General features: G+C 46.0%; 1 protein-coding gene, 2 long non-coding RNA genes and 8 other non-coding genes across 11 annotated transcripts in view; 5 read left to right on the top strand and 6 right to left on the bottom strand.

Moving 5' to 3' along the window:
* LOC137489914 (uncharacterized) overlaps positions 1-23,834 on the top strand; it is a 171,963-nt gene that overhangs the window by 5,436 nt on the left and 142,693 nt on the right. The window contains exon 3 of the mRNA XM_073948535.1: positions 1,952-3,027. Within this exon, the coding sequence (XP_073804636.1) occupies positions 1,952-2,742 (791 nt within the window). The 3' untranslated portion in view covers positions 2,743-3,027. Of the gene's footprint in view, positions 1-1,951 lie in introns of the transcript that reaches the window.
* Positions 2,586-23,619, bottom strand: LOC141381880 (uncharacterized). The gene is made up of 3 exons (XR_012402769.1): positions 23,467-23,619; positions 4,379-4,496; positions 2,586-4,252 (listed from the first exon to the last, which is right to left on the bottom strand). It is a non-coding gene; the product is annotated as an uncharacterized lncRNA (long non-coding RNA).
* Positions 15,518-15,590, bottom strand: trnam-cau (transfer RNA methionine (anticodon CAU)). The gene has a single exon. It is a non-coding gene; the product is annotated as a tRNA-Met (tRNA).
* trnam-cau (transfer RNA methionine (anticodon CAU)) lies at positions 16,359-16,431 on the bottom strand. The gene has a single exon. It is a non-coding gene; the product is annotated as a tRNA-Met (tRNA).
* Positions 16,526-16,608, top strand: trnal-cag (transfer RNA leucine (anticodon CAG)). Its single transcript has one exon. It is a non-coding gene; the product is annotated as a tRNA-Leu (tRNA).
* LOC141381953 (uncharacterized) lies at positions 18,475-22,785 on the top strand. The gene is made up of 3 exons (XR_012402864.1): positions 18,475-19,817; positions 21,002-22,538; positions 22,657-22,785. It is a non-coding gene; the product is annotated as an uncharacterized lncRNA (long non-coding RNA).
* trnam-cau (transfer RNA methionine (anticodon CAU)) lies at positions 18,678-18,750 on the bottom strand. Its single transcript has one exon. It is a non-coding gene; the product is annotated as a tRNA-Met (tRNA).
* On the bottom strand, positions 19,504-19,576 carry trnam-cau (transfer RNA methionine (anticodon CAU)). The gene has a single exon. It is a non-coding gene; the product is annotated as a tRNA-Met (tRNA).
* Positions 19,671-19,753, top strand: trnal-cag (transfer RNA leucine (anticodon CAG)). The gene has a single exon. It is a non-coding gene; the product is annotated as a tRNA-Leu (tRNA).
* trnai-aau (transfer RNA isoleucine (anticodon AAU)) lies at positions 20,565-20,637 on the bottom strand. Its single transcript has one exon. It is a non-coding gene; the product is annotated as a tRNA-Ile (tRNA).
* Positions 21,577-21,659, top strand: trnal-cag (transfer RNA leucine (anticodon CAG)). The gene has a single exon. It is a non-coding gene; the product is annotated as a tRNA-Leu (tRNA).

The following is a 23,834-nucleotide window of genomic DNA, read 5'->3' as shown; positions in this document are numbered from 1 at the left end:
AGGTTTACGTGGCGGCCATCTCCGCTTATCATAACACGGTAGCTGGCGGCACCGTGGGAAAGCACAACCTCATCATCCGGTTCCTCAGAGGTGCTAGGCGAATTAATCCATCCCGCCCCCTCTCATGCCCTCTTGGGATCTCGCCCTCGTTCTCACAAGTTTACAGATCCCTTTGAGACACTCGATTCAGTATCTCTAAGATTTCTGTCACTGGAGACAGCTCTGCTGGTCGCGTTGGCCTCCATCAAGAGGGTCGAGGACCTGGAGGCATTTTCGGTCAGTGACTCGTGCCTGGAATTCGGGCCGGATTACTCTCACGTTATCCTGAGACCCCGCCCGGGTTATGTGGCCAAGGTTCCTACCACCCCCTTTAGAGATCAGGTAGTGAACCTGCAAGCGCTGCCCCCGGAGGAGGCAGACCCAGCCCTTTCCTTACTGTGTCCAGTTCACGTGCTGCACATTTATGTGGACCATACTCAGCACTTTAGATCATCTGAGCAGCTCTTTGTCTGTTATGGCGGTCGGCAGCAGGGAAGTGCCGTATCGAAACAAAGATTATCCCACTGGATTGTGGATGCCATTTCACTCGCTTATTCGAGCAGAGGTGAGCCGTGTCCCCCGGAAGTGCGTGTACACTCCACTCGGCACGTTGCATCCTCTTGGGCTTGTGCATGCGGCGCCTCTCTAACAGACATTTGTAGAGCTGCGGGCTGGGCGACACCCAACACATTTGCAAGGTTTTACAATCTGCGAGTGGAGCCAGTTTCCTTAAGGGTATTAGGCAACCCTTTGGTGATTGAGGAAACAACTCAGTAGGGTGTTGAAACACGCTTGCTGCGCCATTGTCCCTAACACGTAGATACGTGTGCCCTTTTATCTGTCAGTAAAGTTCCCCGTCAGGTGAGCCCTGCAGATTCCTCCGTGGACCCCAGCACTGACTCAGCAGAGGAGTCACTTGCTGGCCCACTACGTTGTTGGTCTGCCCGCTGGTCAGCCCGCATCTTGGGTATAGGTGTCTGCTATGCGTGATCCCCACTAGGTGACTATGCTTATTCCGCCACGGTTAAGTCCCCCCTCTGGGTGGACCCGTGTCTTCCCTCTCCGCTAACCTCTTTGTCTATGCACACTCCCCCTTCTTAGGGCTAGTCCATATGTAATTCTGCCATTTTATCTCCCCCCTTGGGTAGCGGATGGCCTCCGCAGCATCCTCCCTATCGGGATTGCACGCTTCCCAACGTACTGTCGTATTTTCCTAGAATCATCTAGACGCACACGACTTCCCAAAAAATATATCTAAATCCGTAAAACTTCTGTTGAAGGGAGATAAATTAGGGCCAGGGACACGTTGGAAGGCCGCGCCTCCCATGATGTGGGTGCGTCACGCTTGCTTGACTATCCCCTCATCGGGGGTGTTGGTAAGGTGCAGTCATTATGCCGTTTTTCATAGTTCTCCCATACGTGGATTTTCCCAAAGATCAAATCCACTGTATAGCACTGAAGTTCCCCAACCGCAGGGGAACATTCGAGGTTACAGAAGTAAAACTTCGTTCCCCGAGGAGGGGAACGGAAGTGCTATACTCCGTCGTCACAATGACTGTCCCTTAGCTGTTAGAAAGTCTCTTCAGCTTAAAAGGATGGCGTTTGCTCGCTCCAGGTGTGCTTATATGCTAGGATAATTGGCAATGAAGCACACCTGCGCAAGCTTACGCTGCCAATTCATTGCTTTCATTGGCCCGTTCAATACACTTTCAGACAAGCGGCTTCTGAACCGAATCCTCCCATTTCGTGAATTTTCCCAAGATCAAATCCACTTCTAGCACTTCCGTTCCCCTCCTTGGGGAACGAAGGGTAACTTCTGTCACCTCGAACGTTTCCAGTGTCTTTTCACTTTTCAGCTTTTGATGAGAGTTTTTAAGACTTAATGAAAACTAATGTTTTTTTTTTATTTCAGACCTAATTGAAGAGAAGGAGAGGAGGAAAGAGGAGGAACATCATGTCAAAATTGAGGAAAAAACTCATCTACAGACTGATTTTAAAAGGAGAGACAATAATTGTTTCACCTGCACTCAGTGTGGAAAGAGTTTTGGAAGAAAAGACATTCTTAAGATTCACATGAGGATCCACACTGGAGAGAAACCATTCACATGCACTCAGTGTGGAAAGAGTTTCAGCTGCTCATCACACCTTAATCAACACATAAGTATCCACACTGGAGAGAAACCATTTACTTGCACTCAGTGTGGGAATAGTTTCAGCCAATTAGCACACTTTAATCATCACATGAGGATCCACACTGGAGAGAAACCATTCACATGCACTTACTGTGGGAAGAGTTTCAGCCAATCATCAAACTTTAATAAACATATGAGGATCCACACTGGAGAGAAACCATTCACATGCACTCACTGTGGGAAGAGTTTCAGCCAATCATCAAACTTTAATAAACACATGAGGATCCACACTGGAGAGAAACCATTTACATGCTCTCAGTGTGGGAAGAGTTTCAGCCAATCATCAAATTTTAATCAACACATGAAGATCCACACTGGAGAGAAACCATTCACATGCACTCACTGTGGGAAGAGTTTCAGCCAATCATCAAACTTTAATAGACACATGAGTATCCACACTGGAGAGAAACCATTCACATTAACTCAGTGTGGGAAGAGTTTCAGCCGATCATCGTCCTTTAATTTACACATGGTGAGCCACACTGGAGAGAAACTATTCACTTGCACTTAAGCTGCGGTCACACTGGACTTTTCTCCCCATAGACTTCCATTCATACGCACGTGAATGGGTCAGACCGGAAACCAAGTTTGTGCATCAAGTTTTGCAGTTCACTGCGTTGCAAAGTTCAAGCTTGGTGAACTCTGACCTGCAAAATCACATCACTTGACTAGGGCTGTGTATTGTTCTAAAGTGTTCGATACCGATACCCTGAATTCGATACCGGTTTCGAACGATACTTTTTTTCTATACTTTTATTTTAAGAAATAAATTTTAACAAGATTACATAACACATAATCTCAGAGAAACTATTTTTTCACAGCAGGCTTATTTTTAACACCAATAAACAAAGGAACAAAAGCACAAAATGAACAAAGTGTAGTTAACACAATATATTAGTGCTAACAGTTTTAATAAAGTTCAAGCAGTTTAAGTCAATCAATTTTAAGTATTTGTGAGGCTTACTGCTGCCTAAAGGTTTTCCAGATATCAAAATGACTCCGGAACAGATCCGCGCCGGAGGTATTACATGATCCGCAACAGAAACGGGTCCGCAAATGGGTCTGTACTGGAGTCTACTTGCACAGCGCAACGGATCCGGAACGGATAAGAATTCTGTATCCGTTCCGGACCCATTTCAGACGTTACCCGTATCCGCTAATAAAGCTCTTCATCCGGATCCGATCCGGACCCGTTAATAGAGTAGCTCATCCAGCTCGGATCCAATCCAGACCCGCTGATAGAGTAGCTCATCCGGCGCAGATCCGATCCAGACCCGCTGATAGACTAGCTCATCCGGCCCGGATCCAATCTAGACCAGAACCCATTGATGAAGTAGCTTATCCGGATCCAATCCAGACCCGTTCATTAGTAGATAATTTGGTGCTGATACCTTGAGTTTCCTAATTCAAAACTAATTTGGGCAAAACTACCTAAAGAAATATCTAAAATCTATAGAACAACATTGCTCAATAAAAGCTTGCATATTTAAAATGTCTGCCTTAATCACTCAAAATTTCTAAATCTAAATGAATGTTTTAGCCAATCACAAAAAAACTATAAAAAGTTAATTAAATGGGTTAAATGTAAATCAGTAATTACCTATTTTCAAAGTTGCATTATGTATACACTGACCAGAACAAATAAAACACAATGGAAAAATTGTACCGTTAACTTTTTTTTTTTTTTTTTTCATGTAGTAAAATGTTTTTATGAAGTAGGAGTAAAAGGAGAATCAAAACAGAATTCATTATAGACTCTTTGCTGAACAGAATGTTTTGAGTGTTGCTGTTGCAGGTGATAAACGCTGCTCAGGAGAGTATGAAGATGTCATGAGTGTTGCAGTTGCACATGATGTAGGTTGCTCAGGACAGGATGGAGATGATGTGAGTGTTGCTGTTGCAGGTGATGAACGCTGCTCAGGAGAGTATGAAGATGTCATGAGTGTTGCAGTTGCACATGATGTAGGTTGCTCAGGACAGGATGGAGATGATGTGAGTGTTGCTGTTGCAGGTGATGAACGCTGTTCAGGAGAGTATGAAGATTAGAATGAATATATAAAATTCAAAAGAAAATGCACCATTAAACCTACAAATGGCAGTTTGTGGTAGGTTTAAATAATGATATATTAATTAGGTTAAATACTCACAATGCTTTGATTTTTGTAGGCAAGTCTTTTGTCTTAATTTACTTTCTGCTTCGTTAAAGCGGTTAAAGCAGTCTTGGTGATGTTGATGCAAATTTGCCAATCTTGATTTAAACCGCTCCTGTTGATTTAAAAATAACAAGATAACAGATTTTGTTTCAACCTGTAACGGGGAGACTGACACGGAGGGATCCATTTTGCAGTATTTATTAAGTCACACTTAAACATCAACACCTCGCACGGCTGTGCGAACATACAACATACAACTCAACGATGATTAGTAGATAACAGAGGCAGAGTGATTACCAGGCTTGAGTCAAGGGCAGGCAGCGTGATTCAGAGTCCGTGTTACAGGCTTTAGTCAGGGGCAGGCAGCGAGAATCAGAGTCCGTGTAAGCAGGCTTTGGTCAAGGGCAGGCAGAAGACAGAGCAGAGTCGAGAAACGGGCTGAAGTGGTCAACGGGAGATCAGGCAGGATAGAACGCTCAGAAATGCTGGCCGGAGCTAAACAAGACTTCGCAATGAAGTGTGTGTGTGAGCTGCTTATATGTGGTACGTGGGTCATTAGTGAGATGGAGAACAGGTGTGCTGGGATCTGAGTGAACTGGATGATGTAATGGTTAGAAGTCCGGAGATGGTGACCTCTGCTGGTCAGCGAGGGGAATGACTGGGACCGAGTCGGTGACAGAGCCCCCCCCCAACGAACGGCTCCTGAAGTGAGGCAATTCTCGACGCCGGGGTCTTCCACGGGGGCGAGGGGCCGGCATCTCCGGATGTTGTGAGTGGAACTCTTCCAGTAGTGTGGTGTCGAGGATGTCCTTGCGGTTAATCCAAGATCTCTCCTCCGGGCCGTACCCCTCCCAATCAACGAGATATTGGAGTTGTCCACCCCGGCGTCTGGATCTCAGAATCTCGTGGATCTGGTAGGCCTCTTCACCATCGATCATAAGAGGCGGGGGACCCTGTTCACCGGCTGCCACCTCCCTATCCGTCTCGGCTGGACCAGCAGCAGGCTTGAGCAGAGAGACATGGAAAGTGGGGGAAATACGAGAATGATTAGGGAGTGTCAGTCTGAACGAAACAGGAGATATTTGTCTTTCAATCTGGAAAGGACCCACGTACCTGGGACTGAGCTTCTTGCAGGGCAGCTTGAGGCGTAAGTCGCGGGTGGAAAGCCATACCCATTGTCCTGGGGAATACATGGGACCAGGACGTCGGTGTCGATCGGCTTGTTCCTTGAAACGCCGTACGGCGTGAGAGAGGTGAGTGTGAGCTGCGTTCCAGACCTCTTCGCAGTTTTTAAACCAGGTATCCACCGCAGGGAGTTCAGAGGTCTCGCCGGACCAGGGAAAGAGAGGAGGTTGGAAGCCCAGCACGCATTGAAATGGGGTTAATCCAGTAGATGCCTTTCTGAGGGAGTTCTGAGCATATTCTGCCCACATCAAAAATTTGGCCCATTCGTTCTGGTTCGAATGACAGTACGTGCGGAGGAATCTGCCGATTTCTTGGTTCAAGCGCTCTGTCTGCCCGTTGGATTGGGGATGATAGCCGGATGTTAGGCTAACGTTGATTTGGAGGTTTTTAAAGAATGCTGACCAGAGTCGGGATGTAAACTGGGGACCTCTATCCGACACGATGTCTTCGGGGAGACCATAGTACCGGAACACACACTCGCAGAGTAACTCAGCCGTTTCCATGGCTGTAGGCAGTTTGGAGATGGGGATAAGGCGGCAGGATTTTGAAAATCGGTCCACTACTGTGAGGATGGTGGTTTTGCCCTGAGATATGGGTAAATCGGTGATGAAATCTATAGCGATGTGTGACCAGGGGCGATGTGGCACCTCCAGGGGTTGGAGTAATCCAGCTGGACGGTGACGGGAGTGTTTGGACATCTGACAGGGTGAGCATTTATTGATGAAGTTGATTACATCCTTGTGTATGGATGACCACCAGTAGCGGGATTGAATCATTTGTACGGTGGCTGTGCTGCCTGGGTGACCGGAACTGGGGTGGTCATGTACCTCGGAGATGAGTCTTTCTCGAAGTGACGGGGGAACAAAGATTTTATTCTCTGGACAGGGCTGCTGAGATGGATTATTCTCGGCGGCTTGAAGGATCTCCTGTTCGATATCCCACTGGATAGGAGCGACAATTAGAGGGTCTTTAATTATGGGTTCATCATGGAATTCAGAGGTCTCATAGTCTGAGAGGCGGGACAGAGCATCTGCTTTGATGTTTTTTGAGCCAGGGATATAGGTGACTTGGAAGTCAAATCGGGTGAAAAACAGCGCCCATCTTGCCTGTCTAGGATTCAGACGTTTACAGGACCGAATATATTCTAGGTTTTTGTGATCGGTGATGACGATGAAAGGGTGTTTTGCGCCCTCAAGCCAGTGTCTCCATTCTTCTAGCGCGGCTTTCATGGCGAGGAGTTCTCGGTTTCCCACATCGTAGTTCCGTTCAGCGGAGTTGAGCTTGCGAGAATAGAAGGCACAGGGATGGAGCTTCTTAGTCACTAGGGATCGTTGGGACAGGATGGCTCCAATTCCAGTGTTGGACGCGTCAATTTTGACTACAAAGGGTTGCTCGGGATCAGGATGACGCAGAATGGGTGCACTGGAGAAGCGAGTCTTTAGCTGGGTAAATGCTCGGACAGCGTCTGGGTTCCATTTAAGGCGAGCATTGTTGGCTTTTACCATGGCGGTCAATGGGGCAGCGACTGAACTGAAGTTTCTTATGAAGCGCCTGTAGAAGTTAGCAAAGCCCAGAAATCGTTGTAGTTGTCTGATGGTTTCGGGTTGTGGCCATTGTGTCACGGAGTCGACCATTTGCTGGTCCATGGCCACGCCTTCTGGACTGATAATGTAACCAAGGAATGAGATGCAGGTCTGGTGGAATTCGCACTTGGAGCTCTTTGCATACAGCTGGTTTTGAATGAGGCGTTTGAGCACTGCCCGGACATGCTGGATATGCTCAGATTGCGAATTGGAGTAGACCAGGATGTCGTCAATATACACTATGACCCACTTGTTGAGCATGTCTCTAAATATCTCATTTACAAATGCCTGGAACACGGAAGGACTGTTTGCTAGGCCGAAGGGCATAACGAGGTATTCGTAGTGGCCGTCAATTGTAGAGAACCCGGTTTTCCACTCGTCTCCCTGTCGTATGCGGATGAGATTATATGCACTACGGAGGTCCAACTTAGTGAAATACTGGGCGGATCGGAGTTGCTCAAGGGCGGCAGGAACCAATGGCAATGGGTAGCGGTATTTGACTGTGATCTCATTTAAGCCTCGGTAATCAATGCATGGGCGCAAGCTGCCATCCTTCTTCTTGACGAAGAAAAACCCTGCTGAAGCGGGTGAAGTAGATGGTCGAATAAAGCCCTTCTCTAGCTCCTCAGAGATGTAACTCTTCATAGCTTCAGTTTCAGGTTGTGAGAGAGGGAAGATGCGACCACGAGGGGGCGTGGTGCCGGGTAGCAGCTCAATGGCACAGTCATTTTCACGATGAGGAGGGAGCTTGGTAGCCTTCTGCTTATTAAATGCCTCAATTAAATCGTGATAAGCATCAGGAACATGACGGAGTTCAGAGTCTTCGGTCTTGTTAATTGTGTTGATCTGGACAGGGGAAACAGAGTGCAGACATTGGGTAAAGCATTGATTGCTCCATTTTGTGATCTCACCAGTTCTCCAAGAGACTTGAGGGTCATGCTGTTGTAGCCATGGTAACCCAAGAATTACAGAGTGTTTAGGGGAGTTGATGGCAAGAAGGGAAATTTCCTCTTCATGGAGAGAGCCTGTTTGAAGTAAGATTGGCAGGGTCTGGAATTTTATACGTCCTTCTCCCAAAGGGCGCCCGTCTACAGCAGTGATGGCTATGGAGGAATCACAGGAGGTTAAAGGAATGGAGTGAGTGGTGGCAAACGTGTAATCAATAAAGTTACCAGCGGCTCCTGAATCTATCATGGCCATAGTCTCAATCTCATCTCCATCGTTTCTCAAAGTGACAGGCAGATTCACAACATTATTAGTGGTAGTGAACATAGTGGTTGCACTCACCGAGAGGGTTTTAGGGAGAGGCTTGTTGGGACATAAAATCTTCGTATGACCTGGAAGTCCGCAGTAAATGCACAGGTGATTTCTTCTCCGTCGTTCTCGCTCTTCTGGGTTCAGGCGGGTTCTACCCAATTGCATGGGTTCAGCGGAGGTTTCAGGGGATACAGGACTGGAAGCAATTGAGTCTTAGAGCCTTTCTGTAGAGCGTGGCAAGCGGATCATCAGCCCAGCCAGTTTGCGCTGCCAGAGTGCGGAACTGCAGGGCGAACTCAGCCGCGGAGCGATCTCTCTGTTGGATGCACAATAGCTCCTCGCCAGCGTTACGACCACCCTCTGGATGATCGAACACAGTGCAGAAACGTTTGAAAAAGTCATTAAACGAGGGAAATATCGGGGTACTGTCTGGCCAAACTGCAGTAGCCCAGTCTAGCGCCTTCCCAGTGAGCAGGGAGCACACAAAAGCAATTTTCCCATTCTCGTCCTTAAACAGATGAGGCTGTTGGGCGATAAACAGTTTACATTGCAGTAGGAAGCCTTTACATTTTGCTGGGTTACCTGAGAACTTGTCAGGAAAAGCCAATCGAACTCCGGAAGTCATCGGGGGTTGTGCAACAACAAGTGGACTTGGAGAGTAGTTGGCGGTGGGTTGCGCAGTGGCAGCAGCTTGCAGGTTTTGTAGGGATTTCACCAGTTCGTCTGTTAACTGCGTTAGATGTGTTAGTTGTTGTTGGTGTGTTGACAATACCTGAGCTTGTGTTGTGACTTCGTGAGACAAAACCTGGATGGCTGCGGGATCCGTGTTGGGCGAAGTCTTCTGTAACGGGGAGACTGACACGGAGGGATCCATTTTGCAGTATTTATTAAGTCACACTTAAACATCAACACCTCGCACGGCTGTGCGAACATACAACATACAACTCAACGATGATTAGTAGATAACAGAGGCAGAGTGATTACCAGGCTTGAGTCAAGGGCAGGCAGCGTGATTCAGAGTCTGTGTTACAGGCTTTAGTCAGGGGCAGGCAGCGAGAATCAGAGTCCGTGTAAGCAGGCTTTGGTCAAGGGCAGGCAGAAGACAGAGCAGAGTCGAGAAACGGGCTGAAGTGGTCAACGGGAGATCAGGCAGGATAGAACGCTCAGAAATGCTGGCCGGGGCTAAACAAGACTTCGCAATGAAGTGTGTGTGAGCTGCTTATATGTGGTACGTGGGTCATTAGTGAGATGGAGAACAGGTGTGCTGGGATCTGAGTGAACTGGATGACGTAATGGTTAGAAGTCCGGAGATGGTGACCTCTGCTGGTCAGCGAGGGGAATGACTGGGACCGAGTCGGTGACACAACCTTTCAAATAACTTTAAACCATTTAATTACTCTAATCAATAGGGCTGTAACGATACACCAAACCCACGATTCGGTTCGTATCACGATTTTTGACCCACGATTCGGTTCGTATCACAATTTTTTTTTTCCGTGGGGGGTGGGAAAAAAGATTTTTAAAACTATTTTTTATTAAATAACATTTGAAAAATCTTTATAAACTGAACATCAAAAAACAATATTAACTATGCAAATTATTAACAATATAAATAGTAATATATAAAATAAAAAATAGCCAAAGATATATCACTTTTGTTTTCTTTGTAACAAAATACTGTTGAAAAACCAAACAGAACTAAACTCCATTGTGTAGATGGTTCAAGCATGTTGAAAATTCTTTTTCAATCAAGTTCTCTTACATAGAAAAAGTAAATAAATGGCCACTAGGGATGCTCATTTCGTTAATTTTGCTAACTGACAACCGCCGCTCATTAATCGCTTATTAAGGGTTAACTGGTCAGATTACTATTAATTTTATATTAAACAAATTGACTTGTCTTTTTTGTGTCTGACACATTAAATATTGCATTTTAAAATACTGATTTATTTTTAAATGCTAGCATATTAATAACAGAACAGAACAACAGAGCATCTTCACGCACCTGCAGTGTTTAGCACAGAAGAGCAGAATAATCTAAATAAAATGAATAAAATAAATAGAACTGCCCTAAATTATTTTCAATTAAATAATTAATTTATATTACAAAACGAAAATACTGACAGATTCTTTTTAATAACCGGCATAGGCTGTTTTTTTCCAATCATATGTTTTTTTCTTCCGTCAAATAAAAATAGCTGACTTCCTCAAATTGCCCGCTTCACAGAAAATATGCATTTATTTAATGCCCCGCTGTTATTATTGTAATCACAAAACCTTTTACATTTTTAATAGAAATCATTATTTTAAAGAATATGTCTTGCTATATGGTTTCCTCTCTCTCCCTCGCGGTTCAAGTGTGCGCTGCGTGATGAAAAGACAACAACAACGCGCGCATATGTTGACTTTTTGTAAACAGTTTTGTTGTTTAAATATGATATTGCATCAATGTGCATACATGCTTTATAAGTTGTAAAATAAAAAGTAAAGCCTATTTGTTGCGTTTATTACAGATCCAGGTCAACATCAGTGCTGGTTTAGCATCAACACGTCTGTATCAAACAGCAATATTCTACTTCTATTTTGCTTCTTTGGCAATGTGTCTGTAGGCACGGGTTATACGTTATCGTCCCGCAAATTAAGTATGCCTTGCAGTTGAACAAGGGGCCGAAAACAAGGCGCACCTCTCTGCCTTTATGTTGAAAAGGAAAAAAGAAGCGCGGTCCTCTTATGAAACGACTGAATCAGCTGGTTATCGATTGTGCTAAGGTGTTGCTGTCTGTGTTGTTACAATTGTAATATTTAATAATATCGTGATATTCAAGATTTGTACATTTATACAGCTCTGGATAACTTAAAACAGCGATTAGACCTTCAGAGCGGCATTAATGCGTCCTGAAGTAAAGCAAAACGGCTATAAACTCCAGCAAGATAGAGTGATTATATGCAGAGCCATATACCTTTATCTCTAAATAAAGTATAACTATAGAAACTGTGTTCATCTTAACTGAAAGCTTCGTCGTGTTTCCCTGACCTCACGCATCACTCACCTGTCAGTCAGCACTCCCAAAGGGTCAAACAGAAAGTGCACAGCACGGTTACAGAAAAGTTTGCGCTGTTATAATTCACTTACCTTTAGGCTACTGTTTCACACTGAGGCTTTATGCCTGTGCTTCAAACCACAAGTCAAGTAAACATTAAACAAATAAACAACTTATTTCTCTCAAGAAAACCAAAAAGTTGAAAATTCTTCAGAAACACCATCATGTCAACATTGCAGTGAAAAACGTGACAACTTTCCTTACTCTGTGAAGTCGGGACATCTGGTGAACGCCCATCCCTCTCTGTGCAGCCACATTAACAGTGTGAGCAAAGCATCGTATATGCTGTGAAAATCCGGCCGCTTTGACAGCATTGGCAATGTTTCTGCCGTTGTCTATTGTCAAGCGGGGTTACGTTAATTTTGTTTTTGATATTCCTGACACATTCAGACGGTCCCTTACTAAGAGCTCTGTGCGAGCTCTCCCGGCTAAACGCATATTGCAAGGGCATAAATGGAGCAGTGCTCATAATGTCGAGGGGAAAAAAATTGTTTCCTCACGTTCTTCTTCAACTAGCTCAACTTTTGCAGGCACGCGTGACGTTATTGGAAAGGTAGTCACGGGGTGTGTCGCGAATCTCCTTTATCACAACGCGACACAGGATCGTAGATTCGCAATTTCGATTTCATATCGTGTATTATTACAGCCCTAGGCGCCATGTCCGAATGATACAGTGACACTGACAAAGCGCTGCATCAACCTCTTTGCGCCAAAGTTCATGCAGAGTAGCAGTGTCCCTGGCAACCCTAATGGGCACTTTAGACTGCGAGTTTTAAGGCATTTGCGATCAAGGCATTGTCCAAAGCAACTCGGAAAAGCATGTGACCTTCAGATTATAAGACTGCCGTGCTGCCTACTGCGCCAACGAGGCAGATTGCAGGAGCTGGGCAGGCTGTGACACACCAGCTTCCATGTCACTGTGCTGCGATGTGGGTCCTAGGAGACAGCTCAGGCCATACAAGCATGTCAGTATGGCAGAGAAGTCTAAGGTGCTGTGTTCCGGTCGCAGTCTCCCCTGGAGGCAAGGGTGTGAGTCCCACTTCTGACAAACCCAACTTTTGGCTATGCGTTTAGGCACACGTCTTTAACTCTCTGGCATGACCTGGCATGTCCGAGTGATACAGTTACACTGACAAAGTGCTGCATCAATCTTTTTGCGCCAAAGTTCATGAAGCGTAGCAGTGTCCCTGGGCACTTTAGACTTTTTAAGGTGTTTGCGATCAAAGCATTGTCCACAGCAACTCGTAAAAGCATGTGAACAAAACAAAGGTGAGGGCTTTAATGCAAGTGCACTGAAAGGAGATCAAAATAACTGTCTTGGAATGCCATGTATTGGAATGTCCTGGGATGCCGTTGATTTTTAAGGCAAGAGGATTTGCAGGACTTTTCGTCAAATCCTTGTACAACGTCAAATAATGACATTTGAAAGATCCACACAGAACGTTAAGTGATTACGTGTCAGGAATGGGAGCATCTTGCCATCATTGCTTCAGACTCAGGAAATGTTCTTGGAACTTCACGCTGCCTGCCCTCCAGAGAAGCTGTAGCATCTTTTGTTCCCGGGTAGCATGAACCGTATTGAAGGGAATAATAAATGCTGCCCAGTCATCTAAGCGCTCCCATGTACCAAAAGTTACCACCCTGCCCTGTGTGAGGCTCGAACTCACAACCTTCAGATTATGAGACTGACACGCTGCCTACTGCGCCAACGAGGGGGACTGCAGTAGTTTGTCAAGCTGTGACACACCAGCTTCCATTACGCTGTGCTGCGGGGGGGGTCCTAGGAGACAGCTTAGGCCATGCATGCATGTCAGGATGGTTGAGCTGTGTAAGTTGCTGTGTTCAAGTCGCAGTCTCCCCTGGAGGTGTGGTTTCAAATCCCACTTCTGACAAACAAAACCTTTGGCTAAACGTTCAGGCTCAAGTCTTTAAATCTCTGGCGCCATGTCCAAGTGATACAGTAACACTGACAAAGCGCCGGATCAACCTCTTTGCGCCAAAGTTCATGCAGCCTAGTAATGTCCCTGGCAACCCTAATAGGCACTTCAAACTGCAAATTTTAAGGTGTTTGCGAGTAAGGCATTGTCCACAGAAACTCGGAAAAGCATGTGAACAAAACAATGGATGAGGGCTTTAATGCAAGTGCTCTGAAAGGTGATCAAAAGAACTGTCTTGGAATGCCATGTAGTGGAATGTCCTGGAATGCTGTTGATTTTAAGGCAATATGATTTGCAGAACTTTTCGTCAAATCCTTGTACAACATCAAGTCATGACATTTGACAGATTCACGCTGAACGTCAAGAAATTACTTGACAGGAATGGGAGCATCTTGCCATCATTGCTTCAGACTCAGGAAATGTTCTTGGAACTTCACGCTGCCTGCCCTCCAGAGAAGCTGTAGCCTCTTTTGCTCCCGGGTAGCATAAACCGCATTGAAGGGAATAATAAACACTGCCCAGTCATCTAAGCGCTCCCGTGTACCAAGTTACCACCCTGCACTGTGTGAGGCTCGAACTCACAACCTTCAGATTATGAGACTGACACACTGCCTACTGCGCCAACGAGGCTGACTGCAGCAGTTTGGCAAGCTGTGACACACCAGCTTCCATTACGCTGTGCTGCGGTGGGGGTCCTAGGAGACAGCTCAGGACAAGGGCTTTAATGCAAGTGCACCGAAAGGGGATCAAAAGAACTGTCTTGGAATGCCATGTAGTGGAATGTCCTGGAATGCTGTTGATTTTAAGGCAATATGATTCGCAGGACTTTTCGTCAAATTCTTGTACAACGTCAAGTCATGACATTTGACAGATTCACGCTGAACGTCAAGCAATTACTTGACAGAAATGGGAGCATCTTGCCATCATTGCTTCAGACTCAGGAAATGTTCTTGGAACTTCACGCCTCCTGCCCTCCAGAGAAGCTATAGCATTTTTTGCTCCCGGTAAGCATGAACCGCATGGAAGTGGATAAAAAAGCCGCCCAGTCATGCAAGCGATCCCATGTGCCAAAACATACCACCCTGCTCCGTGTGAGGCTCGAACTCACGACCTTGACATTATGAGACTGACGCGCTGCATACTGCGCCAACGAGGCGGACTGCTGGAGCTGGGCAGGATGTGGAACAACAGCTTCCATGGTTCAAATCCCTATTCTGACAATCCCCAACCTTTGGCTATGTGTTCAGGCGTAAATCTTTAACTCTCTGGGGCCATGTCTGAGTGATAAAGTAACACTGACAAAGCGCTGCATCAATCTCTTTGTGCCAAAGTCACTGTGCTGTGGTGTGGGTCCTAGGAGACAGCTCAGGCAAAGCAAGCATGTCAGGATGGCTGAGCAGTGTAAGGCGCTGTGTTCTGGTTACATTCTCCCCTGGTGGTGTGGTTTCAAATCCCACTTCTGACAAACAAAACCTTTGGCTAAACGTTAAGGCTCAAGTCTTTAAATCTCTGGCGCCATATCCATGTGACAACGCGCTGCATCAACCTCTTTGCGCCAAAGTTCATGCAGCGTAGTAATGTCCCTGGCAACCCTAATAGGCACTTTAAACTGCAAATTTTAAGGCGTTTGCGATTAAGGCATTGTCCACAGCAACTCGGAAAAGCATGTGAACAAAACAATGCACTTGCCCTTTCAGTGCACTTGCTTTAATGCAAGTGCACTTAAAGGGGATCGAAAGAACTGTCTTGGAATGCCATGTAGTGGAATGTCCTGGGATGCTATTGATTTTAAGGCAACATGATTCGCAGGACTTTTCGTCAAATCCTTGTACAACGTCAAGTCATGACATTTGACAGATTCACGCTGAACGTCAAGCATTTACTTGACAGGAATGGGAGCATCTTGCCATCATTGCTTCAGACTCAGGAAATGTTCTTGGAACTTCACGCCTCCTGCCCTCCAGAGAAGCTGTAGCATTTTTTGCTCCCGGTAAGCATGAACCACATGGAAGTGGATAAAAAACGCCGCCCAGTCATTTAAGCGCTCCCGTGTGCCAAAAGGTACCAACCTGCCCCGTGTGAGGCTCGAACTCACGACCTTCAGATTATGAGACTGACGCGCTGCCTACTGCGCCAACGAGGCTGACTGCTGGAGTTGGGCAGGATGTGGAACAACAGCTTCCATGTCACGGTGCTGTGGTGTGCGTCCTGGGAGACAGCTCAGGCCAGGTAAGCATGTCAGGATGGCCGAGTGGTCTAAGGCGCTGTGTTCAGGTAGCAGTCTCCCCTGGAGGCCTGGTTTCAAATCCCACTTCTGACAAATAAAACCATTGGCTAAATGTTAAGGCTCAAGTCTTTAAATCTCTGGCGCCATATCCATGTGACAAAGCGCAGCATCAACCTCTTTGCGCCAAAGTTCTTGCAGCGTAGTAATGTCCCTGGCAACCCTAATAGGCACTTTAAACTGCAAATTTCAAGGCGTTTGCGATTAAGGCATTGTCCACAGCAACTCGGAAAAGCATGTGAACAAAACAATGGACGAGGTCTTTAATGCAAGTGCACCGAAAAGGGATCGAAAGAACTGTCGTGGAATGCCATGTAGTGGAATGTCCTGGGATGCTATTGATTTTAAGGCAATATGATTCGCAGGACTTTTCGTCAAATCCTTGTAAAATGTCATGTCATGGCATTTGACTGATTCACGCTGAACATCAAGCAATTACTTGACAGGAATGGGAGCATCTTGCCATCATTGCTTCAGACTCCAGAAATGTTCTTGGTACTTCACGCCTCCTGCCCTCCAGAGAAGCTGTAGCATTTTTTGCTCCCGGTAAGCATGAACCACATGGAAGTGGATAAAAAAACGCCGCCCAGTCATGTAAGCGCTCCCGTGTGCCAAAAGGTACCACCCTGCCCCATGTGAGGCTCAAACTCACGACCTTCAGATTATGAGACTGACGCGCTGCCTACTGCGCCAACGAGGCGGACTGCTGGAGTTGGGCAGGATGTGGAACAACAGCTTCCATGTCACAGTGCTGCGGTGTGCGTCCTGGGAGACAGCTCAGGCCAGGGAAGCATGTCAGGATGGCCGAGTGGTTTAAGGCGCTGCGTTCAGGTCGCAGTCTCCCCTGGAGGTGTGGTTTCAAATCCCACTTCTGACAAACCAATCCTTTGGCTAAACGTTCAGGCTCAAGTCTTTAAATCTCTGGCGCCATATCCAAGCAAGTGGTGCTCGCTGCAGAGTCATTTGGGCGAGCTGAGCTCCAGCGAGAGGGAGCTTGACCTCCTCCTTTTTTGCACTTCTTCTACGAGTGATGTCACTGGGGGTAGGTTTAGGGGTGGGGTTGGTGTACGCATTAAAACAGCTTACAGGAGAAGGAGCGAGAGCTCATGCTCCCCTTTGCTGGAGCTCAGGTCTGCTCAAATGGCTCTGCAGCGAGCACCCTCTCTATCCAAGTGACAAAGTGCCGCATCAACCTCTTTGCGCCAAAGTTCATGCAGCGTAGTAATGTCCCTGGCAACCCTAATAGGCACTCTAAAATGCAAATTTTAAGGCGTTTGCGATTAAGGCATTGTCCACAGCAACTCGGAAAAGCATGTGAACAAAACAATGGTCGAGGGTTTCAATGCAAGTGCACTGAAAGGAGATCAAAAGAACTGGCTTGGAATGTCCTGGGATGCCGTTGATTTTTTCTCCCGTGTACCAAGTTACCACCCTGCCCTGTGTGAGGCTCGAATTCACAACCTTCAGAATACGAGACTCATGCGCTGCCTACTGCGCCAACGAAGCTGACTGCAGCAGTTTGGCAAGCTGTGACACACCAGCTTCCATTACGCTGTGCTGCGGTGGGGGTCCTAGGAGACAGCTCAGGACGAGGGCTTTAATGCAAGCGCACCGAAAGGGGATCAAAAGAACTGTCTTGGAATGCCATGTAGTGGAATGTCCTGGAATGCTGTTGATTTTAAGGCAATATGATTCGCAGGACTTTTCGTCAAATTCTTGTACAACGTCAAGTCATGACATTTGACAGATTCACGCTGAACGTCAAGCAATTACTTGACAGAAATGGGAGCATCTTGCCATCATTGCTTCAGACTCAGGAAATGTTCTTGGAACTTCACGCCTCCTGCCCTCCAGAGAAGCTGTAGCATTTTTTGCTCCCGGTAAGCATGAACCGCATGGAAGTGGATAAAAAAGCCGCCCAGTCATGCAAGCGATCCCATGTGCCAAAACATACCCCCCTGCTCCATGTGAGGCTCGAACTCACGACCTTGACATTATGAGACTGACGCGCTGCATACTGCGCCAACGAGGCGGACTGCTGGTGCTGGGCAGGATGTGGCACAACAGCTTCCATGGTTCAAATCCCTATTCTGACAATACCCAACCTTTGGCTATGTGTTCAGGCGTAAATCTTTAACTCTCTGGGGCCATGTCTGAGTGATAAAGTAACACTGACAAAGCGCTGCATCAATCTCTTTGTGCCAAAGTCACTGTGCTGTGGTGTGGGTCCTAGGAGACAGCTCAGGCAAAGCAAGCATGTCAGGATGGCTGAGCAGTGTAAGGCGCTGTGTTCTGGTTGCATTCTCCCCTGGTGGTGTGGTTTCAAATCCCACTTCTGACAAACAAAACCTTTGGCTAAACGTTAAGGCTCAAGTCTTTAAATCTCTGGCGCCATATCCATGTGACAAAGCGCCGCATCAACCTCTTTGCGCCAAAGTTCATGCAGCGCAGTAATGTCCCTGGCAACCCTAATAGGCACTTTAAACTGCAAATTTTAAGGCGTTTGCGATTAAGGCATTGTCCACAGCAACTCGGAAAAGCATGTGAACAAAACAATGGACTTGCCCTTTCAGTGCACTTGCTTTGATGCAAGTGCACTTAAAGGGGATCGAAAGAACTGTCTTGGAATGCCATGTAGTGGAATGTCCTGGGATGCTATTGATTTTAAGGCAACATGATTCGCAGGACTTTTCGTCAAATCCTTGTACAACGTCAAGTCATGACATTTGACAGATTCACGCTGAACGTCAAGCATTTACTTGACAGGAATGGGAGCATCTTGCCATCATTGCTTCAGACTCAGGAAATGTTCTTGGAACTTCACGCCTCCTGCCCTCCAAAGAAGCTGTAGCATTTTTTGCTCCCGGTAAGCATGAACCACATGGAAGTGGATAAAAAACGCCGCCCAGTCATTTAAGCGCTCCCGTGTGCCAAAAGGTATCAACCTGCCCCGTGTGAGGCTCGAACTCACGACCTTCAGATTATGAGACTGACGCGCTGCCTACTGCGCCAACGAGGCTGACTGCTGGAGTTGGGCAGGATGTGGAACAACAGCTTCCATGTCACGGTGCTGTGGTGTGCGTCCTGGGAGACAGCTCAGGCCAGATAAGCATGTCAGGATGGCCGAGTGGTCTAAGGCGCTGTGTTCAGGTAGCAGTCTCCCCTGGAGGCCTGGTTTCAAATCCCACTTCTGACAAATAAAACCATTGGCTAAACGTTAAGGCTCAAGTCTTTAAATCTCTGGCGCCATATCCATGTGACAAAGCGCAGCATCAACCTCTTTGCGCCAAAGTTCTTGCAGCGTAGTAATGTCCCTGGCAACCCTAATAGGCACTTTAAACTGCAAATTTTAAGGCGTTTGCGATTAAGGCATTGTCCACAGCAACTCGGAAAAGCATGTGAACAAAACAATGGACGAGGTCTTTAATGCAAGTGCACCGAAAAGGGATCGAAAGAACTGTCGTGGAATGTCCTGGGATGCTATTGATTTTAAGGCAATATGATTCGCAGGACTTTTCGTCAAATCCTTGTAAAATGTCATGTCATGGCATTTGACTGATTCACGCTGAACATCAAGCAATTACTTGACAGGAATGGGAGCATCTTGCCATCATTGCTTCAGACTCCAGAAATGTTCTTGGTACTTCACGCCTCCTGCCCTCCAGAGAAGCTGTAGCATTTTTTGCTCCCGGTAAGCATGAACCACATGGAAGTGGATAAAAAAACGGCGCCCAGTCATGTAAGCGCTCCCGTGTGCCAAAAGGTACCACCCTGCCCCATGTGAGGCTCGAACTCACGACCTTCAGATTATGAGACTGACGCGCTGCCTACTGCGCCAACGAGGCAGACTGCTGGAGTTGGGCAGGATGTGGAACAACAGCTTCCATGTCACAGTGCTGCGGTGTGCGTCCTGGGAGACAGCTCAGGCCAGGGAAGCATGTCAGGATGGCCGAGTGGTTTAAGGCGCTGCGTTCAGGTCGCAGTCTCCCCTGGAGGTGTGGTTTCAAATCCCACTTCTGACAAACCAATCCTTTGGCTAAACGTTCAGGCTCAAGTCTTTAAATCTCTGGCGCCATATCCAAGCAAGTGGTGCTCGCTGCAGAGTCATTTGGGCGAGCTGAGCTCCAGCGAGAGGGAGCTTGACCTCCTCCTTTTTTGCACTTCTTCTACGAGTGATGTCACTGGGGGTAGGTTTAGGGGTGGGGTTGGTGTACGCATTAAAACAGCTTACAGGAGAAGGAGCGAGAGCTCATGCTCCCCTTTGCTGGAGCTCAGCTCTGCTCAAATGGCTCTGCAGCGAGCACCCTCTCTATCCAAGTGACAAAGTGCCGCATCAACCTCTTTGCGCCAAAGTTCATGCAGCGTAGTAATGTCCCTGGCAACCCTAATAGGCACTCTAAAATGCAAATTTTAAGGCGTTTGCGATTAAGGCATTGTCCACAGCAACTCGGAAAAGCATGTGAACAAAACAATGGTCGAGGGTTTCAATGCAAGTGCACTGAAAGGAGATCAAAAGAACTGTCTTGGAATGTCCTGGGATGCCGTTGATTTTTAAGGCAATAGGATTTGCAGGACTTTTCGTCAAATCCTTGTATAACGTCAAGTCATGACATTTGACAGATCCACACCGAACGTTAAGCGATTACGTGTCAGGAATGGGAGCATCTTGCCATCATTGCTTCAGACTCAGGAAATGTTCTTGGAACTTCACGCCGTCTGCCCTCCAGAGAAGCTGTAGCATCTTTTGCTCCCGGGTAGTATAAACCGCACGGAAGGGACTAAAAATCGCTGCCCAGTGATCTAAGCGCTCCGAAGTGCCAAAAGGTACCACCCTGCCCCCTGTGAGGCTCGAACTCACAACCTTCAGATTATTAGACTGACGCGCTGCCTACTGCGACAACGAGGCAGACTGCAGCAGCTTGGAAAGCTGTGACACACCACGTTCCATTTCACTGTGCTGCGGTGTGGGTCCTAGGAGACAGCTCAGGCCATGCATGCATGTTAGGATGGCTGAGCGGTGTAAGGCGCTGTATTCAGGTCGCAGTTTCCCCTGGAGGCTTGGTGTCAAATCCCCCTTCTGACAAACCAAATCTTTGGCTATACGTTAAGGCTCAAGAATTAAACTCTCTGGCGCCATGTCCAAGTGATACAGTAACACTGACGAAGCGCCGCATCAACCTCTTTGCGCCAAAGTTCTTGCAGCGTAGTAATGTCCCTGGCAACCCTAATAGGCATTTTAAACTGCAAATTTTAAGGCGTTTGCGATTAAGGCATTGTCCACAGCAACTCGGAAAACCCTGTGAACAAAACAATGGACGAGGGCTTTAATGCAAATGCACCGAAAGGGGATCGAAAGAACTGTCTTGGAATGCCATGTAGTGGAATGTCCTGGGATGCCATTGATTTTAAGGCAATATGATTCACAGGACTTTTCATCAAATCCTTGTACAACGTCAAGTCATGACATTTGACAGATCCACGCTGAACGTCAAGCAATTACTTGACAGGAATGGGAGCATCTTGCCATTATTGCTTCAGACTCAGGAAATGTTCTTGGTACTTCATGCCTCCTGCCCTTCAGAGAAGCTGTAGAATTTTTTGCACCCGGGAAGCTAGAACCGCACGGAAGGGAATAAAAAACGCTGCCCAGTCATCTAAGCGTTCCCGTATGCCAAAAGGTACCACATTGCCCCATGTGAGGCTCGAACCCATGACATTCAGATTATGATACTGACAAACTGCTTACTGCGCCAACGAGGCAGACTGCAGCAGCTCTGCAAGCTGTGACAACACCAGCTTCCATGTCACTGTGGGTCCTAGGAGACAGCTTAGGCCATGCAAGCATGTCAGGATGGCTGAGGGATCTAAGGTGCTGCGTTCAGATCGCAGTCTCCGCTGGAGGCGTGGGTTCAAATCCCACTTCTGACAAACAAAATCTTTGGCTATACGTTCAGGCTCAAGCCTTTAACTCTCTGTCCAAGTGATACAGTAACACTGACAAAGTGCCGCATCAACCTCTTTGCTCCAAAGTTCATGCAGCGTAGCAGTGTGCCTGGGAAGCTTAATGGGCACTTTAGATTGCAAGTTTTAAGGTGTTTGTGATTAAGGCATTGTCCACAGCAACTCGGAAAAACATGTGAACAAAACAGTGGACGAGGGCTTTAATGCAAGTGCACCGAAAAGGGATTGAAAGAACTGTCGTGGAATGCCATGTGGTGGAATGTCCTGGGATGCCGTTGATTTTTAAGGCAATAGGATTTGCAGAACTTTTCGTCAAATCCTTGTACAACATCAAGTCATGACATTTGACATATCCACACCGAATGTCAAGCGATTACTTGTCAGGAATGGGAGCATCTTGTCATCATTGCTTCAGACTCAGGAAATGTTCTTGGAACTTCATGCCGCCTGCCCTCCAGAGAAGCTGTAGCATTTTTTGCTCCCGGGAAGCATGAACCGCATGGAAGGCAATAAAAAAACGCGGCCCTGTCATCTAAGCGCTCCCGCTCCAAAAGGTACCACCCTGCCCCGTGTGAGGCTCAAACTCACAACCTTCAGATTATGAGACTGACACGCTGCCTACTGTGCCAACAATGAGTACTGCAACAGCTCTGCAAGCTGTGACACAGCAGCTTCCATTTCACTGTGCTGTGGTGTGGGTCCTAGGAGATAGCTCAGGCAATACAAGCATGTCAGGATGGCCGAGCGGTCTCAGGTGCTGCGTTCAAGCTGAGGAATAATCATCCAACAAAGAAGGTGAAGAAGGAAAGAATAGGGTGAAGGAAGAAGAGGGAGGAAAAAACGAAGGTAAGGTGCATTCTTAGCTTCCCAGACATGCCTTCCTTGACCTGCTCTACGTCATGCATTAGCGATACTGTTCTGTGTTAAAACTGTGCATTTTGAGTTACATTGATTTCTATTGCAGGTGCTCACCAACACGGGGGTTCGAATCCAGCTAAAGACGCTTTATTGTTATTTGTTTCTTATTACTCAATAAACTAACAATTTGAATGTATAATGCTCCAAGGTAAATAAAATATGCCTAAGCACTTTGTTATTGTGTTTTTTGATATTCTTTTATGAAATATAAAGCATACTAACTTAATTGTGTTTTTATTTAGTAGTTGTTGTAGCATTGTTATGCTTCTGGTTATTATTGTTCTGTATTTTGACGTACAAATGATCTATAGAAGTGTCATAGAGCTACAGTGTTTATGGAATTAAAAGTCAAGGAGAAGTCAGTTATTTATATATGCATTATTTATCTAACAATTGTCAACAGAACAGTATTGAATATAGAGTAGAAAATATAAAAATAATAAATTAGTTATTAACAATACAATATTACCAATATAAATAAACAATATATATAAAATGTTCAATACAAACAGAAACCAACGAAAAGTGGACTTAAAAATCAAGGACCAGTCATTTTTAAATGAAATATTTATATAACATTGGTCAACAAAACAGTAATGAACATAGAATAAAAAATCCAAAAATAAATAAGTTAAATATTAACAGAATAAATACAAAATTAACAAATAAAATAAAATGCTACCCCCTACTGTACAAAAGGTGTGAAAAGAAGCAGGTCTCTAACAACACCTTAACTTTTTTATTGCTTTTTGTTCTTTTCTCTCTTATGTTTAGAACTTTGAATGAACTTTGAGCACCCTGAACACTTGAAACACTGAAATTGTCATTTCTTTTGATTTTTAATTTAAAAAAGTACCATTGACAATTGCGGTGAAATCTTTGATGCCACTGGTGGAGTAGACGGGGGCTGGGGCTGGGCCTTAAGTTATCTTGTCTCCATCACATCTTGAGCAGGTACAGTAGGGGCAGGTTGTTGCACCATTTGTGCTGGAGCAGCAGAAGCAGTACTCTGCTAAAAATAATCACAAAAATAAATATAATCATGAAGAAGGAAAGTCATTCTAGTAAATAATAATAATAAACACATATTAATTCATAAATATACATTTTGAGTGTGAAAAAAACCACATGTGTATTTCAGCACACCTCCAAGCAAGGTCCTCTGCCCACGATATTGCAATGAGCATTTCTCAGTCTGAAAAAATCATGAAAAACATAATAATT

The sequence above is a fragment of the Danio rerio genome, chromosome 4 (genome assembly GCF_049306965.1).
Source record: "Danio rerio strain Tuebingen ecotype United States chromosome 4, GRCz12tu, whole genome shotgun sequence".
NCBI classification, from domain to species: Eukaryota; Metazoa; Chordata; class Actinopteri; order Cypriniformes; family Danionidae; genus Danio; species Danio rerio.
The sequence above is the reverse complement of the archived record's forward strand: the minus strand, read 5'-3'. Positions and strand labels throughout refer to the sequence as shown.